The sequence below is a fragment of the Gobio gobio genome (genome assembly GCF_949357685.1).
Source record: "Gobio gobio genome assembly, chromosome: 4".
NCBI classification, from domain to species: Eukaryota; Metazoa; Chordata; class Actinopteri; order Cypriniformes; family Gobionidae; genus Gobio; species Gobio gobio.
In genome coordinates, this window is record NC_137100.1 from 33509029 (window position 1) to 33520751 (window position 11723).

The following is an 11723-nucleotide window of genomic DNA, read 5'->3' on the forward strand; positions in this document are numbered from 1 at the left end:
ACATCTGCAGCTAGTGACCTGCTGCTCAACATTTAAATAGCTGCTTAGCATTTGCTATAGCAGTTTGCAGCGCGCTTCAGTGTTCCTCAGAAACCCTCCACCTTCCCCAGCTCCACCTGTGTAGATCTGCTATGGGTAATAATTGTATGCTGTTTGTGCAGCAGCAGTATGTCTTACATGCCACAACGGCCTATCGGTGTTTCTATTGGCAGTAGTTTGGGTGGTTTCATGACTGTATGAATCACCGTTTTTGAACGAATCTCGTGAATGTATGATTCAATGACAAGTAACTTTTTTAACAGTCACTTGTCGCCACCTAGTGGCGTAATTGATACAATCTTTGTTTGAAGTGTTCAAAAGGTGATTGCTATGTAGACATCAGTGTTTATATCTGAACTGTAAACTTTTATCCCAGTACTTCTGTGATCATCTGAATATTTGTAACAGAAATAATGATACTGTGTGGTTGAAAAAGACCTTAACATGACTGCTCTCTCAGGGTCAGCGGAGTATGTATTTAAGAAATATTTGCATGTATATACTGTATATATAATTTCTTATATATAATAAAAAAAAAAAAAAAAAAAAAAAAAATATATATATATATATATATATATATATATATATATATATATATATATATATATATAAATAACATTTTTCTTAAATATATACATGGTGCGTGTGTTTTTATATATACATAATAATTATACACAGTTCATTTTGGATGCGATCAATCACGATTCATTTTAATAGCGATAGATAGATAGATAGATAGATAGATAGATAGATAGATAGATAGATAGATAGATAGATAGATAGATAGATAGATAGATAGATAGATAGATAGATAGATAGATAGATAGATATAGACTATATAGAAAGACTAAGAGCTGCATTTATTTGTTCAAAATACTGTAAAATCAGTGATACTGTGAAATGATTACATTATTATTTTCTATTTTAATATATTTTAAAATGCATACACACAGATAAACTGCACGCTCCTATATCAGTGTTAACTGGATATTTTCAGCAAACAGTTTGCTTCATACATTCAGTTTAACAGCATTAAAGAGGGCAAATGTTATCATTCAATTGAACTGTGTATATGCATTTTTGTTACAGATTATGTTCTTATAGGTTCTAGAGTTTTATAGCGTATTTAATTCAACAGCTCAGGTTATGGTTATGTTAATGGTATGACCCATTTCAGGGGTGGCCAAACTTGGGATTTAAAATTAGTCAGAGCTAGAAATGTATCTTCATATTTACATGCATCTTATTTTGAGGGGGTCAGAAATTATCAGCAGCAGCATAGCAGATCTATTCCAACAAGAGACGAGACCAAATACATGAACATTGTCATATCCATCTTCTGAAAGTTGTCATAATAGAAATGTATAGATGTTTTAACTTCTGATATATTGCAGAAGTAACTGTATTGTTTGGCATTAGATTTAGATATCAGCACTTCCGTATTGGGTTTTCCTGTAATGAAGTAATGTCTGACACCGTTTTGATGGTCGTTTTTCTCTTTCCCCAGGGGGCCGAACCCTAGTAAGGTCTTACAGCAGTTGCTCATCCTGCAACCAGAACAGCAACTCAGCATCTTCAACACGCTGCGCAATCACTTGCGAGAAAGGGGCATGCTGCCCCCTGCTGTGGAGGAAGCCCAATGACGGACAACTCCACCACAGCAGACAAAAACAGTTCATGTCCTGTTGAACTCTGTAACCATTCACCCATGACTGTGATCACAAGAGCACACTCCCAACCGACCGAAGGAGCTCCCGTACAATAAGAGAGTGTGACGACTGCTGCAAACCAAACTCTCACTTTTAACCCATTACAGACTTAACCACGAGAGGGCGACATGGTTCTCTTAACCAGAGTCACTGTTTGGGAAATCAACATCAGAGGTTTTCCAGTCAACAAACATGCAAAACAAAAGGTCCAAGCACATGGTAAGTGAATGAATAGCAGCGGAGTGCCATCACTGAACTGATTTTGATAGTGACTGTGGCCTGAAATATGCGCGTGTGATTTGCGTTGGGAATGCAATAACTCATGGTGGTGGTTTTAGGTTTTCGAGATGCCATCATTCTCATGGTTAACATTTAAATGAGCTTAATTTATAACAGGGGTCCTAAACTCAAAGCATTAGAAAACAGTGAGACTAAAACCGAAGCATGTCCGTAAGTCCTACTGTTACTGCTTTTTCCATGCCATTACTGAGTGTGTTTGTGCGAGCGCTAGAATAACTCTTTTGAGCGTGTACATATCATCATATGTATTATTGTACATAGATATGATATACAAGATCAAATATAGAGAGAGATTATACATTTATTAAAATAATAATATATAAGGCTTAACATATTCTAAATTATAGTAAGTTATGAAAATGATATGCAAGAAGACCTCAGCTTGACTTGTTTTCTTAAATCCAGCATGACTAAACTTCTCTGTGGGTGGAGAATAACTTGAGCGGGTTGTTTTTTTTGGGGAGAAACAGACTTTTTGAGAAGGTGATTTGCTGTTTCCCACGTGACCATTCGTTTTAGTTGCACTGTATCTACGCTAGTCGAAAGATTCTCTTTGAACGGTTTTCAATTAGCTTTTCAGGTTTTAATATCAAAAAGCACTGGTGCTTTGAGCAATATTTGAAAAAAAATGTAAACGTGCTTAGATTTACAAACAGTAATGTGATGTTTATATGCGTTTTATGTTGTTTTTACAATATCTTCCCTGCAATATTGTTTTTAGCTGCTCTTGTTTTTAAAAACCTGAATTTTCATGTTAATTTAGTTAACGTTTACCAAAGCACTGTCAATTTTGCTGTGAAAAAAACTAAACTAAATATTACACGATTAAAATAACATCAAATGCTACAATCTTACAAAAGAGAACCCGTAACAGATTAATAACCCAATTGAATAAATTAGATATTTATGGTAATTAAATCATGAACAAAATTAACATTATACTTGGTCGTAACTTTTTTCAGGTTTTAACTTAACTAAGGATTTGTAATAACCCATGACCTTGCACATCGGGGACTCTGTAGTGTAGTTTTTGGACCAGTTGTGTGTACTGTAAAATATTTTTTAAAAACCTGTGATTTGTGACCCCTTACCTTAATCATTCCTGTCTGCAATAGGTTTACATGTTTTTTTCCTTCACATCTGCTGTCCTGTGAAGACAATTTGCAGTCATGTGAGAATATTGTGTTTGTAAAAAATATGAATCCTATCAGACCAAAAAGAGATCCACCTCCAGGTGACTATAGCTTATTTTGTGGATGTCACAATTGTATTAGAAATTTAGTTGTTTTGAGCGCTGCTGTACAATTTAAGTTATCATCTTACCCAATATATAATATTGTGTAAGCTTACACTGTTCAGAAGCTTAACAGAAAATGTTTTTTTTTTTTTTTAATTACTTGTCACGGTTTGTTATTCATTGTTTAAAAGAAAAAAAACGGGAACCTTTATTTATGTCTGTTTGATTTTCAGAATTTTTTTAAGTATAAATCGTAAGTTTTCAGCAGTAGATATTTAACAGAAAACAAAGTAACAAATTATGGGCAATACTGGGAAAAAGAACGAATTATTATATTACTGTTATTATTATTGCAATGCTATATTTGGTGAATAAACTTAACTTTTGACCTACTCTCACTGTGGTCACATTTATTACATGATTTCAGTTTTCCACCAAGAGTACAGTATTTCTGCAAGCAGCAATTGAGAGTTTATTCTCAAAATTGTATCTTTGTTTAATGTTAAACAGCAGACTGTTAATGTGAAGAGAATAATCAACAACAACTTAAAATGGCAATTCAAATATTTAACAAGTGCATTTTACATAACATCTTGCAGTCAGTATGGTAATAACATTTAGATGAAAAAAACACCACAAACAAAAAACAATCACAACCTCTTATGGCTTATGCATCTTGAATTTTCTTGATGTCCACATGCTCCATCCAGATCAGACTGTAAAGTGCAACACCGACTGCATTTATAAGGTGCATCACTGGTTTCATTGTCACATAAAATGAGCAGAACATTGACAGAGCATTTGCCTCGACCTATATGCATGATGTTCTGGTCGTTCATGCAGCTATTTGAAAGATTTCTGCCACCAGAACCAGCCGAGACCTGAAATCACAGCTCCATCAGAATAGGAAGCCACCATTAAACCGCAAAACAAACAAACCTACAGCTGCTCTCCACCCAACTCCAGGGGGCCTCATTTATAAAATGTTACGATCATTTCTCAAATGTGCGTACGTCTCGTCTGATTCAGAGAACGAATGTATGCACAAAAAACGTGAGTACGCCGCTCTTCCAGATGTGAAATCTATAAAATCGCAAATGATTTTGAAATTGTGCGCAGCTGAATGGTTTCAGATTTCCACCTTGTAATGAATAAAATTAACATAAAAAAGAGCACCAGTCAACGTCCAAACGCTTTACTTGAGAATGCTTAGCGGCATAGGAAAAAAGTGTGTATGTCTGCTTCAGACCCTGACGTGGCACTAAGCACTATTCCCCGTCAAAGACTGTTTTTATAAATATGAACGTTGGTGTGGATTTTAGTGTACGCACATTTTATAAATAAAGCCCCAGCTTTTCATACGTCCTCATTTACACCACAAGAAGTTAAGTAAAAAAAAACTTATCCTTAACTTATCCTGGTCTTAATTTCTGTAGTTCTTTCTGTTTGAAATAAGTGAAAACATCCAGCTAATTTAATTCACATTCAAATATAAGAAAACAAGCAGTGTTAAATAAAAACTGTGAGGCTGAAAAACGTGTGTATTTCTGTAAGGAGAAAAAAACTGTTCCGCCCTCCACAGACCACTGCTATGACACTGAAGACTCCTCATGACGAAGACCAATCGCTTCTCACTCTACATCAATCACTGTCTTTACTAAATGACTGGAGAGATCTGACCGATACGGATGCCTTCTACAGCACAAAGCTGTCAGTTGCAGCATTAATTATAAACAATGGCGTCGGAAAGCTAGCCTTGATCTTAGGTCAAGCATCGAGGTGTTTTCTTCTTCTCCGTTCACTGCTAAGTCGCTAAATCAATAATAGGCAACTGGGAGTCCTCTTCCTCTACTGGAACACGATCCAAATCCTTCCTCGCGGAACAGAAGAGCCATCGGAGTAGCGCCAGCGCCACGCGGACCAGAAGCCTTAGTAAAAGAAAAGCGAACGGTACACCTATCTCCATCATGTGAAAGATGGGCGCGCTGAAGCGGCTCAGGATGCAGGTGAGAAAGAAGGTCCCGAGCGCCACGCAGGGGTAGAGCGAGAGCTTGGCCAGCATGAAGGTGTGGTCTCGACCGCCGTAGCGCACGTACGGGTGCAACGTTTCGCGCTCCGTGAAAAGCGCCACCACCCATATCGCTAACTGGAACAGGCCGGCAAAGAAGATGATGACGCAGCTGATCTGCACGGCCTCCAGCTCATTGCGGGAGCCTCGGGGAAACTCGTGCGTGAGCTGGTAGGCCAGCGGCAGGCCGCCCACGAAGGCCAGGGAGAACGTGTTGAAGAGGCCCATGAGGCGCGTGGCCTTTGTCACGTGCAGGAAGAGAGAGTGATGAACGAACCAAAGCAGCCCGACGGTGGCGAAGGAACCGAAGTAAGCCAGGTACTCTGGGCCGTACTCCTGAAGCGCAGTAATGAGGCTGTTGTTGAAATCCTTTCTCACCACAGACGGATCTGGCACGTTGTCTTCGCTGTGGAAATAGACAGTTTCTTAAGCTCTCAAATCTACTTGTTACCTTTGAGAAATAACTTTGACATTTAAAATGATTTGCCAAAGAGAAGCACAGTGCAACTTCACAACTAGTAGCCTGTCCCATCGAGCAATGACAAAAACAAAACTGTCGTATTTCCTTTGGAGGATAGTAAAATACAAACCAAATGTCTAAGATGAGCAGTGTGGCTACGATTGCGTACACCCCATCACTGAACGCCTCCACTCGCTCTTTACTCAGAGGTTCACTGGGCTGATAGGTGTACAAGAGCATTGAATCTGGACTGTCTTCCTGGACTGTCTGACCTGAGTTTATTGAAAAAGTGATATAATGCAGATTACAGTTACATTACCATTCAAAAGTTTGGGATCAGTAAGATTTTTTTAAAGAAATTCCTACTACTTGTTTAGGATAGGGTGACCATATTTTGAATACCGAAAACCAGAAAACTCGGCCCGGCAATGAGATACTCAAATAAAAAATACTTCGAAGTTTACTCAAAGATTCCTTATTAATTTCAATATATTTAAAGTATGCCCCCTCTGTATGGATAGAAAATTGTTATATTAGGGCCAGGACAGGACATGTCCTGGGAAAACAGGACGTTTGGTCACCCTAATTTAAGATGCATCATACTGACCAAAAGTGACAGTAAAGACCTTTATAATGTTACAAAAGATTTCTATTTCAATTAAATACTGTTCTTTTGAACTTTCTGTTTAACAAAGTATCCTGAAAAAATGCATCAAATATTAAGCAGTTTATTAACTGTTTTTTTTTTAACATTGATGATGTTAATAAGAAACGTTTCTTTAGCACCAAATTAGTTCATAATAGAACGATTTCTGAAGGATCACATGACACTGAAGACTGGAGTAATGAAGCTGAAAATGCAGCTTTGCCATCAGAGGAAATAATTACATTTTAAAAATACATATATATTTTTTTAATTGTAATATTTCACAATATTACAGTTTTTACTGCATTTTTTCAAATGAATGCAGCCTTGGTGAGCATAAGAGACACCTTTAAAAAAAAAAAACTGAACCGAACCGAACCCAAACATTTGAACAGCAGTGTATGTATTAAAACAGTGACAAAACACTTGAGTTGTAAGAATAAGAGAGTGAAGTGTTGTGACATTTTGATCTTACCACCGATGGCTTTATTCCGGATCCATTTTAAACACTCAGAGATGTAGGGCAGGAATATGACAATAGCCAGAATGACGTAGGACTACCAAAGGAAAAATATATAAATAAAAATGATTATTTAAACGGTGTACATATATATAAAAAGGTAACAATTTGAAGTTAAAAAAATGGAGTTAACTGAGGTTTGGGAGCAGGGCCACGCCTTAACCAATCACCTGACTTCTCAAAACCTTCTTATATCGGGCCGCCCCTTACAGTACGGTTTGTCTCGTTCTCTCGAACCCTCCCTTCCCCACCCTCTCTCACCCATTCAACCATCTTTACCATCCCCTGTTCTCTTCCCTTTCAGGTTGTATGGGGGGTCCTAATCACTCAGCCTACATTTAACTCAGATGATGCCCCCACTCTGAGTCTCCCGGCCGCCAACACCAGCTGCCCAGATCAGCCTGACTACCATCCCCTTCATCCTCTCCCTTTTCATCCCTAACTTCTTCAATAAATAATTCTCCAACATTCATAGTTGTGGCGTGGTCCTTGCTCGTGAATTATATATATATACACACACATACACTCCGACCAGGCATAACATTATGACCAGGTGAAGTGATTAACACTGATTATCTCTTCATCACGGCACCTGTTAGTGGGTGGGATATATTAGGCAGCAAGTGAACATTTTGTCCTCAAAGTTGATGTGTTAGAAGCAGGAAAAATGGCCAAGTGTAAGGATTTGAGTGAGTTTGACAAGGACAAAATTGGGATGGCTAGACGACTGGGTCAGAGCATCTCCAAAACTGCAGCTCTTGTTGGGTGTTCCCGGTCTCCAGTGGTCAGTATCTGACAAAAGTGCTCCAAGGAAGGAACAGTGGTGAACCGGCGACAGGGTCATGGGCGGCCAAGGCTCATTGATGCACGTGGGGACCGAAGGCTGTCCCGTGTGGTCCGATCAAACAGACGTGCTACTATAGCTCAAATTGCTCAAGAAGTGTATGCTGGTTCTGATAGAAAAGTGTCAGAATACACAGTGCATTGCAGTTTGTTGCGTATGGGGCTGCATAGCCACAGACAAGTCCGGGCGCCCATGCTGACCCCTGTCCACCTCCGAAAGCGTCAACAGTTGGGACGAGACCATCAGAACTGGACCACGAAGCAATGGAAGAAGGTGGCCTGGTCTGATGAATCACTTTTTCTTTTACATCATGTGGATGGCCGGGTACATGTGCGTCGCTTACCTGGGGAACACATGGCACCAGGATGCACTATGGGAAGAAGGCAAGCCGGCTGAGGCAGTGTGATGCTTTGGGCAATGTTCTGCTGGGAAACCTTGGGTCCTGCCATCCATGTGGATGTTACTTTGACACCTACCTAAGGATTGTTGCAGACCATGAACACCCTTTCATTGAAACAGTATTCCCTAATGGCTGGTGGCTGTGCCTCTTTCAGCAGGATAATGTGCCCTGCCACAAAGCAAAAATGGTTCAGGAATGCTTTGAGGAGCATGAGTTTGAGGTGTTGACTTGGCCTCCAAATTCCCCAGATCTCAGTCCAATCGAGCATCTGTGGGATGTGCTGAACAAACAAGTCCGATCCATGGTGGCCCCACCTCGCAACTTACAGGATTTAAAATATCTGCTGCTAACATCTTGGTGCCTAATACCACAGCACACCTTCAGGGGTCTAGTGGAGTCCGTGTCTCGATGGGTCAGGGCTGTTTTGGCAGCAAAAGGGGGACCAACTCAATATTAGGACATAATGTTATGCCTGACCAGTGTATATATTATTTAAGTAAATGTATTTGTTATATCTAAAAAGAATGGCTGCCTTAAGTTGTACTAATATATAATTTAGGGTAAATTCACGTACCAATTGGAAGAAGATAACTGAAAAAATGCTGGCAAACAGGCACATGATAGGAACCTTCATGATGACTTTGAGGATGTGCTGCTTGTAATAAGCCTGATTCTCAGACATTTGGATCTGGTCATTGAGTAGGAAAGGACGGCTGAATCCATACAAGACAATCAAGCACTATGGACACAAATAAAACATGACTGTAAAACCAAACAGTGTTAAACATCATGGAGATTGTTATCTCAATGCATCTTATGCCGGCAATGTTGTTCAGCACATGCACACACACTCTTACCTGAATTAAACCGATCACCATGACACAAGCACAGAAGAGGAGGATGCCAAGAATATAATTAGGGAATGTTGCCATGAGAGAGAACTATGAGAAGAAGATGAATAAAGTTAACATTACAAACAATCATGAACAGATATCACTATTTCCCTTAAAAAAATAAAAGGAGGCAAAAGGGAAGCACAACATCGTCAAATTGTGCTGATCTATGCAATCTTTCAAACATGAGTGGAATGACTCACTGTGTATGGTAGAAAGGTTATAAGCATCATACATGCCTGAAATACAATAGAAATTAGAAGTTGAAGAGTCAGTACACGCTTGCAAAATTAAAATACAGCTACTTTACATTTATTCTTGTAAAGTTTAGGCAATACTTTTGTTGGCGTTCTCACCAGGTTAAGCAGTATAAGAGTGTCATCAATGCGTTCAATGACTTGAAACAACCTGAAGACAAATACTTAAATTAAATCTCTATGCAAATGAATAAAAGGAGCAGTTAAATGAAGTTATTACTAGATAGACTGTAGCGCTTGAATGCTCTCACCGGATATGTGCAGCCCAAGCAACAGTGACAATCAAAAAAGTCATCAAGTAGACAGCAACCTTGGTGGTGAGCAAAGCCTGAATACTCTGTTTCAGTTCCTGCATATAGAGAGATCATATCAGTTAGGAGATAAACACATACACAATTGTTTTTCATTTGTATTTTGTTTTAAAAGAACAGTTCACCCTAAAATGATTTATACACCCTCATGTTGTTCTTAACCCATAGGACTTCTCTTGAACACATGTACAAGGCAACATACTTTTTTGATTTTTCACAAAAGAAAGTAAGTCATATAAGTATTAGATCGACATGAGGGTTAATAGGTAAATGACTGATTTTTCATTTTTGGGTTAACTGTCTCTTTAAGGCTATATTATACAATTTCGTTTTACCTCATTATCCTGAAATTTTGTATGTGCAACAGGCAGTATCTGTGAACACAAATATTCATAACCCGTTTAGGGCGTTTCAACCATGCATATATTTCATAAACCAATGATTTCATGGAATCCAGAAAAAGGTGATTTATAGAAAATGACAGGGGTTTTTCATATACGATCTGTCATCTATCAATGTAATTGTGCCTTCAAGACCGCGAATTCAAGTCGCATCCTTTTAGTCTAAAGGCTCACTGAGTTTTCCTCACCATTACAGTGGCGATGATGGAGATGAGCGCATCACTGTATGCGAGCAGGCGGTGTGAGGACTGTGTGCTGCTGTGTCCGTCCTTCTCCGAGGACGACACGCTCTCCAGAAAGGAGTTCGAGTGATTCCTCGGCTTCCGTCTCTTCTCCATTTCCTCGTCATCGTGGTGCTCGATTATTTCGCTTTCTTCATTTTCTCCCATGACCGCGGCGGTGTGTGGTGTCACTGGACGGTGCAGGCATGAAGCCACTGTAGATTTGTTTGCAAACACCGATGATTCATTATCAGCTGACCGGAAGTAAGCGATGTCTGTTTCGTGAACAAATCTTTTATTTGAATCGGATCTTTTTAATGAACTAACTGAACCGGTTCATGAACCAGGACTGAACAATTCGTTGATGTACGGCCCCCTTTCTTTTACTGTCTATGTGTACGGCCTGAGTGGTATTTTTCGTGATGATCAGAGAACCGATATATTTGGAGTGAATTTAAGATTTGACTGACCGGAAAAGTATGTTGGGTTATGTTCGGTTAGGTTACTTCATTGCCATTTAATATAACTTTCAGTATTGTTTAATGTAAATATTTACAATAATATTTCGTTTCTAAATGGATATATGCTTTTATTAGGTAAATATAGGGGTGAAACAAGCTGAACTTGAAATGTATGTGCCAATGAATCGTTTATGAACGGTTCTTTGACCCCGCATTATTATGAATGGCGAATTAATCGAATAAATAATAGCTTCCCGGGAGAGTGTCGATTTCTCACAGTTATATACATTAGATTAACCCCGTAATGTTTTTTTTTAATTCATTACATTTTTACACGATTAAATATCATGTATATAAAGGGAATATCAATAAGTAAGGAGAAGTAAGTGACGTTCGCAAACTGCTGTACGCATGCGCATTTCTTTGCGGTGTTTGTTTACCATAACACCATTTCTACAATTTTCTTTCTTCTCTCATTTTCTCACAAAATATCTTTTAACTCAATATGAATCAACATGTAAATTTAATCGTTTAATCGTCCCAGGTGATTTTACCTATGGATTTTACACATGAATGAAACAGAATGGCAAACTACCACTAGAGGGAGACAAAACTTTGTTTACTTTGATGGCAAAAAGGACTAACCTGACCATGCTAGCCAGACCACATCAAATCACAAAAGCTATCACTGCCAGTTTCCGAATAATTGGCAAACTTGTAGTTTTCATAGACAGTTTTATGTTTTTACCATACTTTACTCGGCATTACAATAAAGGCAGCAGAATTTGCCTGCACTTACTTGCATAGCAACTCTGCACTTCAAAGATGAATGACAATGTGTGTTTTTGCATCGCCACAGATGACAGTTGTGTCACAGCAAGAATTCAGAGGAATCCAAAGCATGAGGCGCAACACAGTGGGATTACATGCTCTTGTAATCCTGCTCATTTGAGAGA

General features: G+C 38.8%; 2 protein-coding genes across 4 annotated transcripts in view; one reads left to right on the forward strand and one right to left on the reverse strand.

Moving 5' to 3' along the window:
* The window catches only part of cds1 (CDP-diacylglycerol synthase (phosphatidate cytidylyltransferase) 1), a 41166-nt gene extending 33717 nt beyond the window's left edge, over positions 1-7449 (forward strand). The window contains exons 13-14 of one of the 2 annotated variants that reach the window (XR_013816373.1): positions 1547-1967; positions 7284-7449. Coding sequence is in view for 1 of the 2 variants with exons in the window: in XM_079815138.1 (XP_079671264.1) it covers positions 1547-1682 (136 nt within the window). In the remaining variant the exon portion in view is untranslated. Of the gene's footprint in view, positions 1-1546; positions 3679-7283 lie in introns of those variants that run through there. The other variant, XM_079815138.1, reaches the window with a different exon arrangement.
* Positions 3440-10601, reverse strand: tmem175 (transmembrane protein 175). 2 transcript variants are annotated; one of them, XM_079815136.1, is made up of 10 exons: positions 10274-10601; positions 10020-10058; positions 9625-9722; positions 9473-9524; positions 9320-9355; positions 9081-9164; positions 8798-8962; positions 6935-7016; positions 5944-6085; positions 3440-5759 (listed from the first exon to the last, which is right to left on the reverse strand). In XM_079815136.1, exons 1-10 carry the CDS (start codon positions 10472-10474, stop codon positions 5090-5092), a joined length of 1569 nt encoding a protein of 522 aa, XP_079671262.1. In that variant the 5' UTR covers positions 10475-10601; the 3' UTR covers positions 3440-5089. The 2 variants fall into 2 exon arrangements, with proteins under 2 accessions (XP_079671262.1, XP_079671263.1); XM_079815137.1 differs by having other exon boundaries at positions 8852-8962; positions 10274-10546.
* Between the last annotated feature and the right edge of the window lie 1122 nt (positions 10602-11723).

What these genes read in the sequence shown, in the direction of transcription:
- tmem175 (XM_079815136.1), bottom strand. Translation starts at nt 10,474, where the DNA reads ATGGGAGAAAATGAAGAAAGCGAAATAATCGAGCACCACGATGACGAG. An exon ending in GCTTGGGCTGCACATATCCG is followed by an intron (nt 9,525 to 9,624) that starts GTGAGAGCATTC and finishes ATTTGTCTTCAG; the next exon opens with GTTGTTTCAAGTCATTGAAC. An exon ending in TGGTGATCGGTTTAATTCAG is followed by an intron (nt 8,963 to 9,080) that starts GTAAGAGTGTGT and finishes TTGTGTCCATAG; the next exon opens with TGCTTGATTGTCTTGTATGG.